This window comes from Mandrillus leucophaeus, unplaced genomic scaffold (assembly GCF_000951045.1).
Source record: "Mandrillus leucophaeus isolate KB7577 unplaced genomic scaffold, Mleu.le_1.0 Scaffold352, whole genome shotgun sequence".
Classification (NCBI taxonomy): Eukaryota; Metazoa; Chordata; class Mammalia; order Primates; family Cercopithecidae; genus Mandrillus; species Mandrillus leucophaeus.
In genome coordinates this window covers 1,686,091-1,711,036 of record NW_012103721.1, presented here as the reverse complement: position 1 = coordinate 1,711,036, position 24,946 = coordinate 1,686,091, and the positions used below count along the sequence as shown (strand labels likewise).

General features: G+C 32.4%; 1 protein-coding gene across 2 annotated transcripts in view; it reads left to right on the top strand.

Annotated features, from left to right (window-relative positions):
• The window catches only part of CAMK4 (calcium/calmodulin-dependent protein kinase IV), a 272,932-nt gene that overhangs the window by 112,896 nt on the left and 135,090 nt on the right, over positions 1-24,946 (top strand). For both annotated transcript variants that reach the window (XM_011989399.1, XM_011989397.1), the window contains one exon: positions 17,523-17,601. In XM_011989399.1, coding sequence (XP_011844789.1) covers positions 17,523-17,601 — 79 coding nt within the window. The remainder of the gene's footprint in view (positions 1-17,522; positions 17,602-24,946) is intronic.

The following is a 24,946-nucleotide window of genomic DNA, read 5'->3' as shown; positions in this document are numbered from 1 at the left end:
GAAAGGTAGGTATATCCTCAAAAGCCAGAAACCAAAGATAAAGAGAAAATCTTAAAAGGAACCGTGAAACAAAGATATGATATACAGACAGTCCTATACTTACGATTTTTTTACTTTATGATGGGTTTATCAGGGCAAAATCCCATAGCAAATTGATGATTTCTACTAAATGTGTATCATGTTTGCACTCTTGTAAAATCAAAAAATCACAAGTCAAGGCACTTGTAAATTGAGGACCATTGGCTGTGTTGCCAGCATTAAATGCATTTTCCACTTATGATATTTTTGATATACAGTGGGTTTATTGGGACCCTATTATAAGTCAAGGAGCATCTGTATATAAGAGAACAGTGAATATGAATGATGACTAATTTCCCATTTGAAAAAAAAATGGAGACCAGAAGACAATGGAACACCACCTTCAAAGTTCCAGAGAAAAAAATAAAATAAAAACCTGTCTTCCCAGAATTGTATATCTCGTTAAAATATGTCTCAAAATGAGACTAAAATAGACATTTAAAAATAAATGAAAACTGAGAGAATCTATTGTCAGCACATAAACCACAAGTAATGCCAAACAAACTTTTTAATTTGAGGGAAAATAACACTAAATATAAGTTCAGATTTATAGAAGTCAATGAAGAGCATGGGAAATAGAATATAGGCAATATTAGAGACACATTTTTATTCTGCCCTTAGTATCTTTTAAGAAAATTGATCATTTAAAGCAAAATCAAGTCACTGCAGTAAAATATAGGATAATAACAGTCCAAAAGATAGGAAAGGAAGAGGAGGTGGTTAAATGGAATTACTGTTTTGAGATGTTTATATTTTACAGTGTAAACTGAGAAAAGTAAGATAAGATATATGCTAAAATCTTGAGGACAACCACTAACAAAATAATAAGATATCCCTTAACGACCAAGAGAATCGATAAGGTAGAAGATTCAAAAATAATAAAATAATCCAAATGATAGCAGGAAAGTAGAACAAATGAAACCATTTTTTAAAATAATAAGGATGACTTAAACCTATTTATATCACAAATAATATTAAATATAAATGAACTAAATACTCCAAAGGCAGAAATTGATACATTGAAAGAAGTTTCAATATTATCTATAGGAGATGCACTTTAAATATAAAGACAAATAGAATGAAAATAAAAGGATATTAAAAGAAATATTCAAATTCTAAATATAAGAAAGTTGTTTTTTATATTTAACTGATGATAAAATAGTTCATGCTATTTTTAGTATGATGTAAAACAAACTTCAATTAAAAATGCATTGCCAGAAATGAAGGGGCATTTCATAATGATTTAACTAGTTTAATACATCAGAAAGTCATAATTCTAAATGTATGTGCAACTAGTAACAGATAAGACAAAAATTGAAGGAGAAGAGAGAAATAGATTCACAAAGCTAGAGATTTTAACACGGCTCTCTCAAAAATTGTTAGAACAAGTGAACAAAAAATAAAGAATATACATGATTTGAATATTACCAATCACCTTGACTTAATTGACACTACAGAACATCATATTAAGTAACTGTAAAATATAATCCTTTTTGAGAACACATAAGCAGTTCTTCAAAATAGATCATGTATTGAAACATAATACACATCTCTAAAATTTCCCACTTTATAGTTGGTATTTTTTTTTTCTTATCTTACTTTGAGTTCTGGGATTCATGTGCAGAACATGCAGGTTTGTTACACAGGTGTGCATGTGCCATGGTGGTGTGCTACACCTATCAACCCGTCATCTAGGTTTTAAGCCCTGTGTGCATTAGATATTTGCCTAATGCTCTCCCTTCCCTTCCCCCAACCCCTGAGCAGGCCCTGGTGGTTGATGTTCCTCTCCCTGTGTCTTTGTGTCCTCATCATTCAACTCCCACTTATGAATGAGAACATGTGCTGTTCGGTTTTCTGTTCCTGTGTTAGTTTGCTGAGAACGATAACTTCCAGCTTCATCCGTGTCCCTGCAAAGGACATGAACTCATCCTTTTTTTATTACTGTGTTGTATTCCGTGGTATATATATGTGTGTGTGTGTGTGTGTGTGTGTGTGTGTGTGTGTGTGTGTGTGTGTGTGTATGTATGCCATATTTTCTTTATCCAGTCTATCATTGATGGGCATTTGGGTTGGTTCCAAGTCTTTGCTATTGTAAATAGTCCTGCAGTAAACATACATGTGCATGTGTCTTTATAGCAGAGTGATTTATAATCCTTTGGGTATAATACCCAGTAATAGGATTGCTGGGTCAAATGGTATTTCTGGTTCTAGATCCTTGAGGAATTGCCACACTATCTTCCACAATGGTTGAACTAATTTACACTCTCATCAACAGTGTTAAAGTGTTCCTATTTCTCCACAGCCTCACAAGCATCTGTCTTTTTTATAATCGCCATTTTCCTGACTTTTTAATAATTACCATTCTAACTGGCATGAGATGGTGTCTCATTGTGGTTTTGATTTGCATTTCTCTAATGACCGGTGATGATGAGCTTTTTTTCCTGTTTCTTGGCCACATAAATGTCTTCTTTTGAGAAATATCCATTCATATCCTTTGCCCACTTTTTGATGGGGTTGTTTTATTTTCTTGTAAATTTGTTTAAGTTCCTTGTAGATTCTGTATATTAGACCTTTGTTAGATGGATAGATTGCAAAAATGTTCTCCCGTTCTGTAGATTGCCTGTTCACTCTGATGAGCGAACCACGGGATAAAGCCATGGGATAAAGAAAATAATTAAAGGAGATCTGGTAAATATTTTCAACTAAATGGTAATTCAAATACAACATATCAAAATTTGTGGGATACAGCTAAAGTAGTGTTTAAAGGAAAATTTTAGCATTGAGTGTTTTTTAAAAAGATTTACAATTAATGAACTACATTTCTACATTAAGAAGCCAAATAGATATAAAAGAAGAGAGATGCAATTCAATTTCAAAGGAAGTAAAAAAGAGGGAAAAAGATAACGTAGAAGTCAATAAAATTGAAAGCAAATAATGGGAAAAATTTAAAATGCTAAAGGTTGGCCCTTTGACATGATTAATGAAATTACAAACCTCTAGCAAGACTGGTAAAGAAAACAAGCAAAAAAAACCAAAGTCCAATATTAGGAATAGAAAGGAATATCTCTATAAACCCTATGGATATTGAAAAGATATTATGAACAAATAACAATTTTGGGCTGATACATTCAACAAATTAAATGAAAAATTTTCTAAAATGATTCAACCTTCCAAAAGTGACATAAGAAATAAAAATAGAAATAACCTTACATCTGTTAAGTAAATATATTTTCTATTAAAAGTCTTCCTCAAAAGAAGACTCCAGAGCCCAGATATTTTCACTGGTGAATTCTACAAAAGCCTTAAGAAGTAAATAGTGCCAATATTGCACAGACTTTTGCAGAAAATTTTTTTAAAAAGTCCGATTTTTTTATGAGAACAGCATAACACTAATACCACATTATTTTATAAATATTTAAGAGAAAATAAAATTATAGATTTGTCCCTCATGGTTTTATTTTTTCATGAGTGTAAAAGTCCTTTTATAATTGTTAGCAAACAGAACCCAGAAATATAAACAATACATCATCAGCAAGTGGGGATTATCCCAAGGATAAGGTGAGCTTAACATTAGCTACTTGATTAGTGGAAGTAGCCACATTTAGATATTAATGAGAAAAAAACCATACAGTCATCTCAATAAAGGTAGATTAAGTATTTGACAACATTCACTGTCCATTCATAATTAAAAAAGAAAAATAAACCTCTCAGCAAAGTAAGAAAGAAAGGGAACTTTCTTAATTTGGCAAAACACATCTATGAAAAAACTATAGCTAATGTCATTTTTAGTGATGAAAAACTGAGTGCTTTTACCTTAAGATCAGGAATAAGGCAAGGATATCTGCTCCCACTCTTAAATAGAATATTATATTTGAGGTCCAAGCTAGTGCAGTTGGACAAGAAAAAGGCAAAATATGAAGCAAAACTATTTATTCAGATAAAAGCTATTTTTTTGGTAGAAATCCTCATGATTCTACCCCCCCCAAAAAAAAACAAATAAAAAACTCTAGTAGACTAATAAGTTAATTTGGCAAGGTTGTAAGATAAATGTCACCATACAAAAATAAATTGTATTTATATATATTAGAAGCAAACACCCATAAAAGAAAATTCTAAAATATTATTACAATTACATCAGGAAATAAAAAGCAATGAACAGTAACTTTAACAAAAGACATAAAAGACATTTACTAGGAAAACTTCAAAATATTGCTGAGAAATCAGAGGAAACCTAAATGGAGTGATATACAATGTAAATGGATTGGAGGACTCAATATTAAGATGTCAGTTTTCTCCAAATTGATCTATAGATTCAATACAATCCTAATGAAAATCCTAGTAGGATCTTTGTTTTTCTGTTTTTGTTGTTGTTGTTGTTGTTTCTGGTAAACATCAATGAGTTGATTCTAAATGTTACAAGGAAAAGTAAAATAACCAGAATACCCCAAATTACAAGTAATCTAGAGATGATTTAAAGTATAAAGGGGAATGTGCATAGATTATATGCAAATACTATACCATTTTATGTAAGGGATTTGAGCATCCATGGAGTTTGGTGTCAACGGTGGATCTGGGAACACCAATCCCCCATAGATAACTGTACTGTAAAACTACAGAAATCAGAGTAGTGAGGCATTGGCATAACAATAGAAAGAATAGAGTCCAGACACAGATCCATAGATCGATAGTCAGTGGATTTTTGGCAAAAGTACTGAGGCAGTGCAATGGGGAAAGAAAATATTTTCAATTAAAGGTGCTGTAACAACTACATAAATACGTGGAAAAAATATACCTTGATACATGCCTTATACCACAAACAAAAAATAATTCAAGATATGTCATATACATAAACATAAAAGTTAAAACTAGAAAACTACTAGAAGAAAACTAGGATAATATCTTTATGACTTGAGGATGAGCAATGATTTCTTAGAACACAAAAAGCACTCACTATAAAAGAACTGTTAAATTTAGGTCTAAAAATTTAAAGATTATGATGATCAAAAGACACTATTAAGAACAATAACAAAGCAAACTATTGACTGGGAGAAATTTTACAATACACATTTATAACAAATAATCTTGTGTCTGGAATTTTTTAAAAACTCGTAAAAATAATAAAAACAAAGTCATATTTTTTTAAATGGGCAAAAGACCAAAATGCTTCACAAAAGAAGATGAATGAATTACATATAAGTCCCTGCAAAAGTACTCAACATCATTATTCATGGAAATGTAAATTAAAACCACAATAGGACATCACCTCATACCCACTAAAATAGCAAAAACTAAAATAATTGACATTTCCAAATGTTGATGAAGATGTGGAGCAACTAGAACTCTCATACCCTGCTTGTGGGAATGAAAATGATACAACCACATTGAAAAACTATTTGACAGTTTTTCCAGAAGTTGAACATTGAGGCTTGAGTAAGATCATTTCTGTGGAACACCTGCCAGTCTATTCTTTTGCCTTTGTTAGTCCCTATCCACCTTGAAGACCCACTTAAATTCGCCCTCCTACAAGAGGGCTCCCCAGTTTTCTCCCTCCTTTTTAGTCCCCAATAGTAGGGGGACTACAGATCTCTGTTTGCCAAGGATAGTCCTGATTTATGTATATGGTTTTGACATAATCAATTAATCCTAATCTCAAAAACATACAGGCTTGACAATAAATTATAAATTTGTGCTACCCAGAGTTCCATGGTTTTGATCTTAGTATTTAACCTACTTAGAAAATTATATATTTATTTATAGGTTTTTTTCTTATTTTCATATTATGTTTTAAGTTCATTAGGGGCCAGAACCATCCTTATAATCCCATAAAGTGCCTAGCACAGTGCCTAATAAATTTTCATTTAATGAAATTTAACTCGATTTTAAAAATGATCAGTGATTTCTGCAGCTTTTAAATATATGACTAAATATTGTTCACACCCAGGCAATTTAAGCATCATTTTCTTACAATTCTTAACCTCAACCTTGAGGACAGTGCTCCCTACAATGAAATAACTTTTCTAGTACTTCAAAATTAATTACATTGTATCCTTGATTCTATTTGAGAATGCAAGCATAAAGATGTAGGGTGAGATTTCTGTGAGCTGCTGGTCTAGTGCATTTTGGTGGTATGCCTGACTTCAGGGATTACAACATTGGTGCTTTTACTTCCCAATTAAAAAGATTTCCCATAGACAGCAGGAAAAATTTCAGGCTCATTAGAAAATTATAACTACATTGTGGAAAAACTTAGAGGAAAGAAGATTCATTAAATTTTGGCTTGAAGTAGTTAAAAACCGAAGTGTCCATTGAAGTCATACTGAACAAATAAAATGTGGTATATTTGTTGAGTGGCAGCAATGAAGAGGACTTACTAAGAACTATGTTAATCAGCAATACTAGATCTCAAGAACATCATGTTCAGTGAAAAAATGCCAATTGAGGACTAAGATATATGGTATAGTAACACTTCTATAAAATCTAAATAGTGTATAGAAACAGTGGTATATATTGCTTATTAATATTAATAAGCATAATTGAAGGTATGGAGATGGAATTGTGTAGATACACATTAAACATAGTAGATGGTAAACAGGACTGGGAATGGAGGATAAAAGTTGAAAAAAGAACAATAGCTGTCTTCATTCATGTATTACAACATTAAATGGTTGATCAAAAATTCAGTTCTGTGTGCTGCATGCATGTGCACACACCCACTCACAGAAAATAAGGAAAATAAACTTTTCACAAGATGTTTGATTAGTTGATCCTAATAGCTAACAATATGATGCATAAAATATTTTGAAGAAAAGAAAACTGGTAAGAGTTATTAAGACCCTTTATTCCATAGTTTTATTGTTATTGATGTATCACTTTGTGATTGAGAACCAATACTTAAGCTATCTGATAATTTGAGGCTGTTTTTGCTTTACCTTGTCATAGCTAAAATTCAGCATTTGGATTCCAGAGCTGCTTAAGCTTTTACTTTATCTTAAGGCAGGAGTTTTATTAAATGTCTGAAATAAGAGGAGCCATATTTAAGCCAATGCTTGTGGAGATCCAAGCACTAGGGCCAAAGTCACAACTGGGTGCTGTTAGACAACAACTTAAGGAAATTGTTTAGCAGGCAAGCAAGGTTTTGAGAAACTGGAGCCACAAAGTAGAGAATATAAAAATTCATAGTTTGAGTTGATCAGAGTTGAAGAGTTAATAGTTGCCAATGTAAGGTCTTGAAAAAGGGTGTATAGGTCAGGAATGATACCTGTAAGACAGTGACTATAGAATAAGCTGACATGAGGCTGAAACAACAAATGAGGACTCTATCTGGGAGACAGCCAGAAGAGTGGATGTAAGGCATCAAGTAGGAGGACATGAGAAGACTGAAGTGAGGTACTTACCCTTGCTCTCTGCAGGATTAAGCAAGTAAATGAACTCGATAAGAAAGAGTGCAGTTATGGACAGACTGATGCCAAGCTTATCAAAACCTTGGGCTTGGCCTTTTCTTAACATCTGGAGTTTAGTATCATTCCTTGACATGATATACTTGAGATTTGTTTTAGGAGTGTAATATTTAACTGATTTGGGAAACCTCCAGATCTAAATGGCAACTTTTAAATTCTAAAGGTTAGCCATTCTTCATGTTGTAGATTGAAAATGTCAAATCACTAATTAAATCAATTAAGTAGCTTTCCTCCTGTTCTTTGTTGATTTTAAGGTTCAGATTTTTTTCCCTCTTGGTGACCAAAGAACATCCTGAAGCATTCTAGTGCTGAAGAGCATTGATGAGTTGCAGGCTGACAGAGATAGAGACTGAAACAATGAAAAGCTGTCCCAAGAATGGGCCAAGATGTATGCTGATATTAAATGCTTGCAGATTTTGACTTTTTTAGGTTCCTGCTCTTTAATATGACACACTTTCACCACTAAGAAGAATCAATTTTGAGGATATAACCAGTTTTCTTTAATAATTCATGTAACCTAAAAGTCAGTGAAAAGAAGAGCTTATTAAATAATAGCAAGCCAATCATGTAAGAGAAATATGATGATATGTAGAGTTGCACACATTATATTTTCAACCTATGATTGACACTTCTTTTAAATCACAGCTTTGCTTTCAAACCTTTTTCCTAGTGAGCATTAAGAGGATCTTTCCAGTCAGCACATAAACTGAAAACAAAAACTTTAAAAATCAAATGCAAAAAGCAAAAGAATAAAATTAAATCTATTGAAATGTTAAAAAATGATTAATGTTTTGACATAACTACATTTTATAACCAAGCATCTTCAACATTAGAAAAAGATAACAAGATTTTTTGGTTTCATCTCAAGACACCTCCCATTAAAAAAAAAAAAATGAAACTCTTTAATAGCTTACATGACCTAATAAACTCAGCAAAGTCACTTTTACATTGCCATGAAGCATATCATTGCAGAGATCCAGCTGAAGCCGAGAAACAGAGTAGTCAGCAGTACTTCCAGACTTCTATGTGATAAGAGATTCCATATCTGAAGTTCGCTTGCATTTGCAAAGAGCACATTGTAGACTTGTTGGCAAGGGAAATCACACTTTAATGCTTCCCTCAAATAATCACAAACATCCCACTATGTCCTCTTATAGAAGAGACAATTTCTGATTTATAACCTCCCTTAATAGGATAATGCCCCAATGCTAAATTGTCTGAACTTTGTGCAATCTCATCTTCATTCCTAAAAATATTAATGTGAACCCAGTCTTCATAATTCCATTTTGAATCAGATTTGATCTGTACTTGGCCCTTTGAATTCATTTGGGTATCTATTTCTCAGCTAGTGGGTGAACAGTTATGTCAACACTCCTGTGTTGTTTTTTGGAGGAAAAAATAAAATTAAACCAATTTATCTTTCTTTAAAGCAAGAAAGAAGAGAGGAAGAAAAAATGGTGAGATTATGGGAGAAAAAGAAAGGAAATAGTTATTCCATATGAATTAGGTGTGAGGAGCATGTTAAGGTCAACTGATAGATGAAGAACCCCTTTCTATACTGCGTAGTCCTAAATGTGGTAGCAATGGGCTTTATACTTGAAACATACTCAGGAAAATAAATATTATTTCTGGAGCTCCCCCCACACCTCCACATCCATAAGTTTGGCACACGGTGCCAGCTATCTTAATAGCTTTACAGAACAATGTGTGGGGATATAATATATATTTTGTATTTGTATATATTTTGTATATTTGTACACATATTATAGTTTATACATAGTATTGCAGTTATAATGTACAAATACTGCATGTGATTTTACAAACAGGTTTGACAGGTCTCTCTTTGTGTAATGAAAAATATGGTGGTCTATGTTTTTAACTTTTTGCTTTTAAAATTTTCTTAAATAAACAACTAACCATATTAGACAAAACTAGAGCTCAAAAATAATTTTTGTAGAATTCCTGTTAAAGAAAACTAATGTAAAAGAAAGCAGTAGAAATCAGGCTCAGAGCATAAGTTTTATTTCTCATCAAATTCATGCATGGCAGAAAAAATTATAACTGGAATAATTTCTGTAATTCTTTGGTCTTTTTGCTAAAGAATATGTTATAAATGGATAGACATGAACAGTAAAGCTTTATTTTTTTTTTTTCAGTTGAATGACTCCATAAATATAATATCCTCTAATCTATAATCTCCTTGCTTCTTTTGAATCTCAAGCAGTTTTGTGGCGGTTCTCTCTTTATTCTATTTTGAAATAAACATGCAACACTGTACAAGATGTTCTTTCTGTATTAAAAGTTAACTGTTAATATGTTTTATGGCAAAATAGTTTTTATTTTTATATGAACATACTGAAAATGTGATTGCTTTCTAAGATTACATTTACATACTTAAGTCAACTATTTAATTTCAATTAATAATATAGGTTATGTTTTTGAGAAACTGTTGAAATTGTTATTTCCACATATGTTTAGGCTGTTTTCTTCTTTTAGCTTACTCTTTCTTGCCTTTAAAAACTTGTTTCTAGTATACTTGTTTCCTGAAGTTGATCAGTCAAAATATTTGTTCATTGTTTCTTAAAAAGCTTTGCTATGACAATGATTTATGTATAGAAATTATTGATAGGTTAATTGAATATGATGAGGAAATTAAGAAATGGATGCCATTTAATATTCTTTTATGTGAATTTTTGAGTAATATTAATTTTTTGATTTTATTTTCCATAAGAATGAAAATGAGATTTTTAGTTTTCTTCTGTTTGAAAATCTTTCTCATATTTTTTCTTTTTTTAAAATTTCACCAATTACTGTTAAATGAACATAGAATGGGTTGAATGCTATAAGCTACATTTTGGTGATGTGGTTTTTAATATTTTTAAACAGTATATTTCTTTTAGAAAGTTTTTTTTACTGTATTTTCATTGAACCATAATTTCTATACAGTAAATTTCACCTATTTTATTGCAGTTTTACTTGTTTTGACAATCGTATATAGTTGTGTAAACACCGTAACAATCAAGATATAAAATAGTTCTATCATGTGAAAAAAATTCCCCTCTACTACTTTGTAGTCAATCCCTCTCCAACCTGTGAGAATATTATAAATGAGATTCAACCAAGTTGTTTTGTGTACCCTCATTAATTCCTTTTTTATTTCTAGGTAGAATTTCACCATATGGATGTATCACAAATTGTTAATCCACTTCGCAGTTGAGGAATATTGAAATTGTTTCTAGCTTTTGGTGATTACTCATAAAGCTGCTGTGAAAATTCAGGTTCAAGTTTATGAGTGAACATTGTTTTGAACTTACTTGAGTAAATACCTAGAAGTGACATACATAAGTCATATGATACGCTTAACTTTATGAAACATTGTCAAGCTGTTTTTGAAAGTGGCTGTACCATTTTGTATTCTTACCAGTGATGTGTGAGAGTTTCAATTGCTTTGCATCCTTGCCAGCCTTTTTTATTTTTATTTTTTAGGTCATTCAAATAAGTGTTGTTGAAGTCACAATAAAAATATAGAGACAAATCTCTAAATTTAATGTTTTATTTGAGAAGAAAGAATTGCAGTTTGGGGCATACATTCAGACTAGGTGGTCTTCAATATGTCAGAAGAACAACGAAGAGGTTGGAGGTTGTATAAAAAGGAGAAATGTTATATATTGCTTTTTGAGAAAGGTCATTGGCATTAGTAAGGTTCTGGGGAACTGGTAAGCTCTGATCAGTGAGTGACAGCAGTGGGCCACATTAGTACTAAAGTTGTAGTAGTTACAAAGAAGACTGGTCTCTCGTTACAACAGGCAGTTTCAGCAGCCAGACTTGTAAAGAATTACGTTTTTGGAGCAATGTTGTGTGTCCCAAATACGTTGCCCTGCTGCCTCTAGACTGTTTTAGTTGGGTATGAAAAGGATAATCCAGTTTGTGTAACCAACTTTCACAGTGTGTAGTTGCATCTTCATGTAATTTTAGTTTCCATTTCCCTAATGACTAATGATGCTGAGGATCTTTCCATGTTCTTATTTGCCAGCCATACATTTTCTTTGGTGAAGTATATGGTCGAATCATTTTTCATTGGAAATAACAATTATATATTTTTATAGTGTAAATATGATGTTCTAAAATATGTATACATTGTGGAACGACTAAATCAAGCTAATTAACATATGAATTACCTCATTTTTAATGGTGTAAATACTTAAGAACTACTCAATAATTTTCAAGTATACAATATATTATTATTAACTATATTATCAAGAGCTCTTGAATTTGTTCCTCCTGGTAATTAAACATTTGTATCCTTTGACTAACATCATATCTCCCCAATCTCTCCACTCCAAGCCTCTGGTGGTTGTAGGTTGTCTGTTAACTCTGTTGATACTTTAGATACTTCATTTTGCTGTGCAGAAACTCTTTAGTTTAATTAGGTCCCATTTGTCAATTTTTGTTTTTGTTGCAACTTCTTTTGAGGACATAGGCAAATATTCTTTGCCAAGGCCAGTGTCCAGAAAGATGGTTCCTTGATTTTCTTCTAGGATTCTTATAGCTTGAGGTCTTACATCTAAATCTTTAATCCATTTTGAGTTAACTTTTATATATCACTATATAGTGAGGGTCTAGTTTCATTCTTCTCCATATAGCTAGCCAGCTATTCTAGTACCATTTATTAAATAAGTAGAACTTTTCCCATTGCTTGCTTTTGTCGAATTTGTTGAAGATCTGATGGCTGTAGGTGTGTGGCTTTATTTCTGGGTTCTATATTGTGTTCCATTGGTATATTGTGTCTGTTTTTATACCAGTACTATGCTGTTTTGGTTACTGTATCCTTGTAGCATATTTTGAAGTCCAGTAATGTGATGCCTCTGGCTTTGTTCTTTTTACTTTGGCTATTCAGGCTCTTTTTTGAATGCATATGAATTTTACAATAGTTATTTTGTAATTCTGTGAAAAATGATGTTAGTAGTTTGATAGGAATAGTATTGACTCTAAGATTGCTTTAAGCCATATGCTTTGCCCATGTTTTAATAGAGTTATTTAGTTTCTTACTATTGAGGTGTTTGAGTTCCTTATATATTTTGGATATTAACCCCTTATCAGATGTATGGTTTAAACATATTTTCTCCCATTCTGTAGGTTGTCTCTTTATTCTGTTGATTGTCTCCTTGGCTGTGCAGGAGCTTTTTAGTTTGATGTAATTTCAGTTATCTATTTTTGCTTTTGTTAATTGTGCCTTTGAGGTCATATCCAAAAAATTATTTCCCAGACCAGTGTTATAGCGCTTTCTTCCTATGTTTTCGCGTAGTAGTTTTACAATTTCAGGTATTATATTTGTATTTACTTCATTTTGAGTTGATTTTTATAAATAGTGTGAGATAAGTGTCTTATTTCATTCTTTTGCATGTTGATGTCCAGTTTTCCTAGCACCATTTATTGATGAAAATATTCCTTCCACTTTATGTGTTCTTGGCATCTTTGTCAAAAACCAATTGGCCATAAATGTGTGGATTTATTTCAGGGATCTCTATTTGTTCCATTGCTCTATGTGTTTATTTTTATGCCAGTACCATGCCATTTTGATTACTATAGCTTTGTAGATTTTGAAATCAGGTAGTGCGAAGTTTCTATCTTTGTTCTTTTTGCTCAAGATTACTTTGACTATTTGGGGTCGTTTGTGATTCCACAGGAATTTTGGAATATTTTTTATTTGTGTGAACAATGTTATTGGAATTTTGATAGGGATTATATTGAATCTGTAGATTGGGTAATATGGACATTTTAACAATATTGATTCTTTCAATTCATGAACACAGGATAACTTTTCATTTATTTGTGTCTTCTTCAATTTCTTTTATGAATGTTTATAGTTTTCAGTATACAGATCTTTCACTTCTTTGTTTAAATTTATTTCTAAGTATTTTATATCTCCATCTATTGTAAATGGAATTATTTTCTTGATTTCTTTTTTGGACAGCTTGTTATCCGTAAATAGAAACTCAGCTGATTTTTTAATGTTGATTTTGTATCCTGCAAATTTACTGAATTCATTTATTATTTCTAACTATATTTTGGTGAAGTTTTCAAGGGTTTTTGTGTATATAATCATATCACCTGAAAATAGGGACAGTTTAACTTACTCCTTTTTGATTCAGATTCCTTTTATTTCTTTGCCTTGCCTAATTGCTCTGGCTAGGGTTTCTATTGAGCGTGAGAATCCATGTTTTGTTCATGATTTTGGAGGAACAGCTTTCAACTTTTTACCATTGAGCATATTAGCTGTGGAATTGTCATATATGGCCTTTGTTATATTGAGATACATTCTTTCTATATGTACTTTTTGAGAGATTTTTATCATTAATAGATGTTAAATTTTGTCAAATGCTTTTTCTACATCTATTGAGATGATCATATGATTTGCCTTTCGTTTCGTTAGTGTGGTATATCACAATTAATGATTTGAATATGTTTACTTTTGCATCCCAAGGATAAATATCATTTGACCATGGTGAATGAGCCTTTCAATGTGCTGTTGAATTCAGTTTGCTAGTATTTTGTTGAGGATTTTTGTATCTATGTTCATCAGGGATATTTTCTTTTCTTATAGTAGTCTTGTCTTGCTTTGATATCAGGGTAATGGTGGCCTCATAAAATTTATTTGAAAGTATTCCCTCCTCTTCAGTTTTTGAAAGAGTTTGAGAAGGATTGGTATTAGGTTTTTAAATGTTTGATAAAATTCAGCAATGAAGCCTTTAGGGCCAGCCTTCTTTTTTTTCTTTTCTTTTCTTTTTTTGATGGGAAACTATTACGATTTCAATCTTTTTACTCATTATTGTTCTGTTCAGATTTTCTATTTCTTCATTATTCAGTCTTGGTAGGTTGTATGTATCTAGGAATTTATTCATTTTTTCTAGGTCATCCGATTTGTTGATGTATTCATTTGTTCATTCTAGTCTCTTAAGACCCTTTACATTTCTGTACTATCGGTTGTATGTGTTCCGATATTTTGCCCATTTTTAATGTGTTATTTTCTTATCGAGTTTTAAGAGTTCTTTATATATTTCAGATAGAAGTCCTTTTAAGATATGTGATTCATAAATATTTTCTCCTGCATTTTCAAAAAGCAGACACTCTTAAGTGAAGTTCAGTTTATTTACTTGTTCTTTCATTTATTGTATTTTTGGTTTTGTATCTAAGAAATCATTGCCTAACTAAAGATCACAATCCTTTTTTTCTGTTTTTTAAAAGAAATTTTATAGTTCCTGGTTTTGCATTTCTCTCTGTGATCCATTTTGAGTAATTTTTTAAATATAAGATGTGAGGTATGGATAAATTTTGTTTTTATCTTTTTGCATATGGATATCTGGTCATTCAAGCACTAGTTTTTAGAAGAGCTATCTTTTTTTGTCACCAAATTGCCTTTTTACCTTTGTCAGAAACTAATCCGTCATATATGTATAGGACTATTTTTGTATCCTTTTTTTAAAAAAAGTAAAAATAAAAATAAAATTACAGTAGGAATACACAAGGAATTACATGAAGAATATGAGTATTTTATTGTAAAAATTATAAAAATATAGAAGTATATAACGATTAGAGTAAATGCTTTTATAGGCCTTACTGTGCCGAACATCACTCTAAATGCTTTAAATAGATTAACACATTTGCTCTACAACAATTCATGAGATAGGTAATGTTATTTTTTCCATTTTACAGATGGGAACACTGAGGGCACAAAGAGGTCATGTAACTTGCATGTGGTCATGTAGCTAGTAATTGTTGAGCTGTGTTCTTAATCACTTTATTATTTTCCTTCACCTCTACCCTAATCCAATGCCTTATCTCAAATATGACAACTGTTCTTTATTTCATTTGCAACTTTATCTACCTATATAAAACACATGCAAAAGACATTTCATTTGTATTCATGTCTATTCTTTCTTCAATACCACTCTCTAGATTACTGTAGTTTTATAGTAAGACTGTAAATGAAGTGTGTGAGTCCTACAACTTTGAAGAGAATATGTATTCTGATGTTTAGGTGTAGAGTTTTTTTTTTAAATGTCACTTAGTATAATTTAGTTGGTAGGGCTGTTCTGTTGTTCTGTAATCCTTGATGAGAGTTTGTCTGTTTTTCCTATCAAGTGCTGAGACAGTGTATTGAAGTTTCCAAGTGTATTTATGGATTTTTTTATTTCTCCTTTTAGTTTTATAAGATTTTCTTTCATGTATTTTGAAACCCTGTTGTTAGGTGTACACATATTTATATTTATTTTGTTTTGCATAGTTGACCCCTTCATAATTAATGTCCCCCTTTATCCTTTTGCTAAAATTTACTTAGTCTGATATTAATAAGCTTTCTTATGGTGGGTTTGTGTAGTATCTCTTTTGCCAGGTTTGCACCAACCTAATATATCATTTTATTTATTTTATTTTATTTATGCCTATATATTTTATTTTATTTTATTTATGCCTATATATTTAAAATGAGTTTCTTGTACACAGCATACAGTTTGGTCTTGATTTTTTTGATCCAATCTTCTCTTTAAGTTTTAATTAGCAGTTTATAAGGTTTACATTTAATGTAATTATATGATTAGAATAAAAACCACCACATTGTTAGCTGTTTTATTTTTTAAATCTATTATTTTGATTTTGCTCCTTTGCAATCCATTCTTGAATATTTCATTTTAGCTCCATTATTGAATTATTATTGATTTTTCTGTTAAAGAATTATTTTTGTCATTGCCCTAGGTTACATAATATGCATCTTTAATCAGTCTATATTTAAATAATATTAGACTACCAGACATGTAGTATAAGGATTTAACAACAGTATTTCCCAATTTCTTCCTTCCATTATTTGTGCTGTTGTTGTCATACATTTTATTTTTACACATGCTAGAAAACAATGCATTTTTAACTTTGAAAAAATTTGATATTTTTGCCTTAGTTACCTTTTAAAACAATTTAAAATAAGGAAATCAATTTTATATTATTTTCATTTATTCTATTTCTTAAACGCTTTATTACTTTGTGTATATGTCATACCTTACCAAGGTTTTAAAAATAAATGTTAATATTTTTAACTATTTGCATTTACAACACACCAGTCTTTGACTTCTGTTGGCTCTGTTAAAAATTTGTCACCTTTAGATAGCTGGAAATGTGTTTTATTTTTATAATTCTTTGTGCTCACTTGGAATTTCAGGACCATGGGACTGAGTATATTATAAGAGGTCCTTTGTCCTAATCTTCAAAGTCTGACAAGTTTATTGATCTTAAGCTGTTTCTAGAAGTTCTCTTTCTGAAGTTGAAGTGTAAGCCTGTTTGGTCTATATTTCTCTTTTATCTCTCTTTTACTCTTTTACTTCTCATGTGGTGTTTGGAGCATTTGGACCACGTTGTCCTGCTTTTTAATGCTTTCTTATTAATAACCCTGTACATATATGAAAATAAATATTGAGTGTCTTCTTACCATCTCCTTTACATATTACCATCTCCTCTACACATTAAAAAGTAGGAAGGATGTCCCAGCTCCCTTGCCACATTGTGAAAGTGCAGACTATATAGAGTGCTAAACCTAAACCCTCTCCCTGAAGTCATATGGTTTGTTTTATTCCAGACATGTACCTTTAGGCAAGCTCTGGGATTCTGAAATTGGGTGGGTTTCCTTCAGAAACAACATTCATCTGAAGACCTAATTTATTTCAGAGCCTTCTCAATGCAGTAGCCCTAGGTATGTTACTTGTATAGCAATAAGGCAGAAGGAAAAGAGCAAGCTAGAAAACCTAGAATTTTCTGAGCAAACTATATTCAATTGTGATTTTAAAAAAAGTACTTTGACAGCTGAGGCTGGTCCTATAATAGAACTTATAATAAGCACTTGTCAGTTATGTGGGTTATTGCAAGAGACACTTATTTTCAAGCTTTCCCCTTTAATTCATGTCCAAAGCATAACATTTTCTTTTTGTCTTTTTCCCCCTCAAGGGGTGCTACATCCATTGTGTACAGATGCAAACAGAAGGGGACCCAGAAGCCTTATGCTCTCAAAGTGTTAAAGAAAACAGTAAGTTTATTTCATTATATAATGGCATCTCTATGGGGCCTGTGACCTGGAGAAGGCAAGAACCTGATTTGAAGAACAAAGGGGCCAGAGAGCTGCGGTGTGCAAATGACTCGTTTGACTCTTGATTATGGGAGTGCAACCCAAATATGTTGTTGTCTGGTGGAAATTGCATGAGTCTTTGAAAGCAACTGGATCTCACTTTGGATGTGGTTGTGGGGAGAAGTCTGGCAAGGAAAAACATTTAGAATTGGCAGGTAGAGCTTATTTTGTATATCAGGTATGTTCTTGGATATATATATACACACACACACACACACAGACATATATACACACTGTATAATAATTTCAATATTTAAATATTAAAACCACTTTTTAATATTAGAAAAGCTTGCTATTGAAAAGAATTAGAAATAAAGCACAAATGTATTTGTTAAAGGAGTCATCAGATTCTAATTTGCCTTGATTTTCAAATGTTGCGCTTGTTTCAGTAGAGTATAATTGAACAAATGTTAATTTTTCTGGGACTGAACCTGCTCATCTGGAAGTTTGTACCTGGAAAAGGAAGGTTTTTATTTGGGGATTGCTTCTTTTGCCCTACATTCATAGGTAAGTTGAGAAGCAAAAGTGACTTAGGCTTGTCTCTAATGAGTAAGAAACACAGTAGATAGGAGTTCAAAATATAAATGCCAACACCTGTGTAATACTGTCTATACCCTCAGAGAGTATTTTGCCATTTTAATGCCCTGCTTGGATTTTGTGTTCTTATGCAGTTTCTACTCATAAAACCACAAAAAGACAAGATATTCTTTTATAGTACATTCCTTTTCAAATTTCATGTGAACAAATATGTGAAATATATATATATGAAAACCTATATATATATATATATATATATGAAAACCCAGTTGTAAAGTATGCTGAGAAGTATCATAAATTTTTAAGTCAAATACATTTTTAGGCCAAGGAATTTTTATTCCTCAAGGCAGCTTAAAATTACCAGCTGTTTATGTATTGTCTGGCACAGGGAAATTGTGCAGAATCTTGTATAATGAAGAGCATAATAGTACAAGGTTTTCAGCTAAATAGAAATAGAATGACATTTTAAACAATCTGTTAGAATTTAAAGCCATAGCAAAATAACAAAAACAGTTTAATGAAAGTTGGTAATAATTTGAATGGCAGTTGCTACTAATGAATTCTATATTCTGAATTTTCTGTGTGTTGTAGGCAATGATTTAAGTTATTCCAGAATGTAGAGGAATCTTTTGATGGATAAGATTTGGAATTTTCCCTTAATTTAGTTTCTTACAGTCATAAAATCTATCTGAACTAAGGATTATTAAAACTTTTATGAAATAGAATTTCCTGTTAAATATCTACTTATGAAAGTAAAATGGCATGTTTTAGCAGTGGTCATACACAGGATGTTTTAGGACTTGTTTGTACCATTTCTTGTTGGTTAAAAAATTGTCAGTAAAATGTGTGAAGGGCTACTTGTTTTTCATAGTTGAGGAAACTTTGAGGGGGAAGAGATACTTGAAAGTCTAGGAAATCAACACTTAGAAATTACATGTGAATGCTCAACAATCCCCAAGGACAATAGGCTGGTTTAAAGATCATTGGCTTATGTCAAAAGTCTTTGGATAAATTGGAGTAAGAGGTCAGTGAAGCCATTTGGTGGGTTCATGATGTACATTAACGTTGGGCAAGTGCAGCTCTGGTTCGTCCTTACTGTCTTCTCGCTGTTGTGAAAACATCTCCCTCAGAAGACAGGCAGGAAGAGCATGTGAATGAGAATGAAGTGTCAGATGGGACTGCAGAGTGGTGCTGTAAGGCAGATGTTGTCAAACAGTTACTGCTGTACCAAATGGAATGAGAGAAAATGCCCTGGAGAAACCTCAGCTTTGAATGTGAATTAGATAGAATCCTCAGTATTGTCTCCCAGGATAAATCATGCACAGAGATGTGTAAACGAGAGAAATAGCAGACAAAACCTCAAAGAACAGTTGCCTCTAGCATTTCATTCCATATAGGTCATGGAGACTGAAAATTCCTTGTCTGAAGGAAATGAATGAAGCCTAAGAATCTATTTATAGAGGAAAAGTGATGTAGAGAAAATGTTTTCTTAGATAATTCAGCCAAGGGATCTGCTCCTGAGGAAAAAAAGGGGGGGGGGGGCGGTTCAGAAACCTTGAATTATTTATGTAATCTATTAGGCTCATAAAATTGCTTTTATTAATGCAATTTTTTACTTATTTTTGGTCCTTCAAAAATGGCAATTTTATGTGATCCAACTAACAACTTTGGGACTACTGTATTACTTCAGTGGATGGTATGGATGGTTCCTTCTGTCCTCATTTTATGACTAGACCTAAGCCTTGAAACTTTGTCTGTCTGTCTGTCTGTCTGTCTGTCTATCTATATATCTATCTAGGTATCTGTCTGTGTGTGTATGTATGTATGTATGTATGTATGTATGTGTCTGTCTGTCTGTCTATCTATCTATCTATCTATCTATCTATCTATCTATCTATCTATTTTTCTATCTATCTATCATCTATCGATTTCCATCCATCTTGGTTTTCTGGGGCTAGTCCAACAAACTACCACAAACTAGATGACTTAAAAGAACATAAATTTATTCTCTTACAATTGTGGAGGCTGGAAGTCCAAAATCAAAGAGCTGGCAGGGTTGGTTCCTTCTTAGGGCTCTGAGGGAAGATCTGTTCCATGCCTCTTTCCTAGCTTCTGGTGACAGCCAGAAATCTGTGGCATTCCTTGACTTATAGATCATCATTCTAATATCTGCCTCCAATTGTTACTAAACCAAACTTGAGTCAGCTCACCCAGTGTGCAAAACACACACACACACACACACACACACACACACACACACACCAGGACTTGCAGTGAGAGAAAGTGAGCCATTTATTGCCGGATGACAAGCAAGGAGAATCAGGCAGCTCACACTTAAGGCCCAAACTCCCCAATGGCTTATGAGTAAGGGCACACTATAAAAGGTAGCGGTACATTTCAGGAAAAGAGAAGTAACAGGCAAAATCATAAATCAATATATGGAGGTTATACATTGGTTTGGTCCAAGGAGGTGGGAGTATCTTTAAGTAGAGGCTAACAAACAGGTGGATTCTGAGACTCTTTGATTTACAGTTGGTTAAGGAAGCAACATTTTGTCTAAAAACTTGGGGTCAGAAGAAAGGAGTGTTAAGATCTAGCCTTTGGGTATGACTCTCTACAGGCTTTCAAGGAAGAAATTTAGAATAAGGACAGTACTCAGCGTTCACTTCTTAGTTCCGCCTTATCTGAAGTCTACATGACAGTGGTTGGTATTTTTCATCTGGTGAGGGTCAAGGTTTCTGAATAACAACTCAAGGATATGAGATGCTATCTTTAGTTTCTATAAGGAACCAAACATCTTGTGACACTAACTTACTTGAATGACAATTGTTTAAGTTATTATTACCTTTTAAATTAGTGGATTATTTATATTTACTTTTCAAATTGCTGGTTGCAGGGCTAGCTAGATGCCGAAATCTCCCTAGAAGGAACTCAAAATTTTTCTTTAACTCCATGCTGGGGGGCTAGGGGAGACTGGCAGTCCCCTAAGAGGGGTCTCTGCTCCCTCTCACAATGTCACATGGCAGTCTTCTCCCTGTGTGTCTTTATATCATCTTACCTCTATGCACATCCCTGTCCAAATTTCTCTCTTCTTAAAAAAACACCAGTCCTCTTGGATTAGGGACCCACCGTACTCCAGTATGACCTAATCTTCATGAAACTAATTGTATCTGCAACAACACAATTTCTAAATTAGGTCACATTCTGAGGTACTGGGAGTTAGGATAATGCCTCTTTTGAGGGAGATTTAATTCTACCTATCTATAATCTATATTTTATCATAATTTAATGTACAAATGTTTTTAAGTCTGAGAAAGATTTCCTCCGACTGTCTCAGACTTAAAGTGAGAGACTTTTAAAAGTCTCTTTTACAGTTAATTTTTGATAACATGAATCTTCTTTCTCAGGATCTGTCTGAACATTTTTCCTTGGGAGTTTACCCAAATTCCATTTTGTGGCAATATCAAGGTCTTCTCTCATAGCTTAATAAAATAATTAGGAAGAATTTAGTTTACACTAGCAAAAAGAGACGTATTTTTCCATAAAAACCCTGAACATCAATGAGATTTCATTAAGTACTCAAATATCTGGGTTTTAATAGATGAATGCTCTGACTTATCCATAGGAATACAGACTAAGGCACCAGCTCTTATGGTGGTTGGGTGCAGGACAGAGTCAACACTGACAATTAACATAAAGTGAATTGTCATGTTTAGACAACTAGATATTAAGGTTGTCTTAATATCTAGTCTTAATATCTGTCCTAATATCGTTGTGATAAATTAACAGGTAATTATAATATGAGACATTTTAAGTTAATATTTATTTTATAAATGGGTATAGCATCATGTGTTTAATATATAGAGAGCTATGTTTCAAAGAACTGGAATGCATTAAATTACATATCAGCCAGCATCATAAAATCTGCAATTTACTTTCAAATAGTTAAACAACAACAACAAAAATTGTATGTGTATGCACAGATTGGGGCAGAGAGGAAAATCAAATATGGCAAAAATAAACAATTACTGTAGTATATTAGCATTCATTCTGGTATTTCAACGTTTCAGATACATGAGCATTCTCATAATGAGAAGTCTGTGGAAAAATATAATTCAACATTAAGATCCTGTTTGCATAACTGAACACTTCTTCTGGCTATTCAGAAAGCATTTTAAGATTTTGCACTCTCTAAATGTTATGACAAACATCAGTGACTCACTGTTATAAATGTATTGAAGAGCCAGAAAACAGAAAATGATAATTGAACCAACTTTTTATTGTATTGAAAAAACCCTGGATATTTCCTGTAACAAGATCCATTTGCCTGATTGTGTCATTAATGGGGATAATGCTTTCATGGTGTTAATTGTAAACAAGAGAGGAAAATGGATTGAAGGGCCTTTTGGGTTGTTTGTTTCCTTTTTTTCCACTTAGTATTAGTGACTCTTGTACTGAAGAAGTCATCATTTCCCTAGACATGACATTCATCCTCTCCTCTTTAGTGGGGATGGCCTAAGTGCAATTTTTGTTCCCCATACAAACTACATTATCTTGTATATATTGTCTAGTTTACTTATGATTATCAGTGGAAATTTAACTTTGAACTTTGTTAATCATGAATCAAGGGTGAAGGAAACAAAGCTAACTTTTTTCTTTCATGCATCAGCTCTTCAGTATATCCACTGTATGTGATATTTGAAGTAGAGTAGAAAGATTTTATTAAGTTACCTTGGGTCTTTAAAGGATTTTGACAGACATGGCTAGTGGGGACAACCAGTGTGTTAACAAGATGTAACCTTTTTATTGATGTTAAATGATGAACTTAAAACTATATGAAAGGAAAAAAATAAATGTGAGAAAGTGTCAAAATTTGAACAAATTAAGCAGATGGAAACTTCAAACTGGACTGAATTTTGCTGAGTTAAATGGAATCCCAGCTTTTGAGGAATGACATCATGATGATGATGGAGTCTCTATTTCAGGAGTAATTCACATGAATTATAGTTTACTTTTCTTACTTAGGAATACATACCTCAGAGTGTATCTAAATGACCACATGTCAGACTATAAATGTGACCTATTTTCAAGGAGAACTGATTGAGATTTAAGAAAATTATGCTTCACCAATAATTTATAGTATCTCTAGAATTTTAGAAACAGATATTTGAACTTCAGAATTCAGATGAAGTTTCTAACTGTGTAGCTCAACTCTTGGAAAAGCTTGTATTAGTCTAACTGTAAAATATATACCTCTCATTGAAATACCTAGTATTGAGTCTGATATCTAATCTCAGTGTGTAAAAATCATAATTTCTAGGTATTCTGACTCTCCTTAAAAATTGCTATGTAGTAGTGGGGTGATGTTGTGGTCTGTGGTGCCAGGCAGACTGAGTTTAGGATCACTTCTGCCACTTACTAATTGTGTGACTTTACAAGTTATAGAACATCTGTCAATCTGTTTCTTCATCTTTAAAATGGGTTTAAGAGCATCTAGGTCAGAGTGTCCTACTAAAGATTAAAATAAATATTTCCCAGCACATAGGAAGCATGTAATACATGATGAACATTATTCTTATTCATTGGAATGAGTTCACACAGATATTTCATAAGAGTACCAGTTCGTTCTATGTAATTTTAATGTTCTCATTAGCTTGATTTAAAGCCAAACAGTAAGTAGCACAGATGATTTTTATGCACTTCTGTATGAGAAAAATTAACTATATTTGTTTTGGAGTACTTTTGAAATTACTGCTAAAAATTGATACATATTCTTTTATTGCTATCAATAAAATGTAGTGTGGCATACAATAAGGATTTCTGATCCTGTGACCTTCTGCTTAGGTTTAAAACACTTGATTTAAAACACTTTCAACCCTAAGCTCTTTTCTGTATGATTCTTACCTTGGAGCAATGTGCCTAGATCCATAATAGAAAAGCAGTTCCAGGTCTAATTTTTGCATGTTTTAGTTATTATAATACCAGTAAGGTTCTGGAAAGATTTTGCTTGAGTAATTTAATGAACATTCACCTAGTAAATGTCTCAAAATTCAACAAAATTTTCCATAAATGTTGGTTTTTTTTTTTATTCTCTTCTCAGTTAATTGAAGAACCACACATTGTGATTTCTTAATCATTCTGTGAGTTGGTTTTTAGCTTTCATTTATTTGTCCTTACATTCTTGTGAGTTAGCATTTGAGTATATAACTATGATGTTGCAGGGGAATCTGAAGATTAAGTTACAGGATACATAGGCTTTGTTCCAGTTTCTTGGTGGATGAATCTCCAGGATGTCTCCATTGGAGATTTTCAGATTTCTCAGTTTTAAAATGGGGATAACACCATTTATACCACTGGGTAAACTGAGGATTACCTGAAGTTTTATATCTTTATATATATGCTCATTTGTATTGCCTGGCATGTATTAGGCATTCTTCAAATGTGGGCTGTGTTCTGTGTTCTAGTCTTCTTTTTCTTTTTAACTTTTAAATCTCATGTCAACTTCCCCAGAAGATTTCTTTAGGAAGAATATACTACGTTTATATAGAGAACTATGTTTGAATCTAGATGTACTGTATTAATTGGCCAAGTGATGGGCACTGACCAATTGACAGACATTAGCTCCTACATCCACCAGTCTTTTTACACACAGGTACACATGTGTGCATATCTCTTTACAAGGAAACTAACAACTTGGAATTTTCTTTTT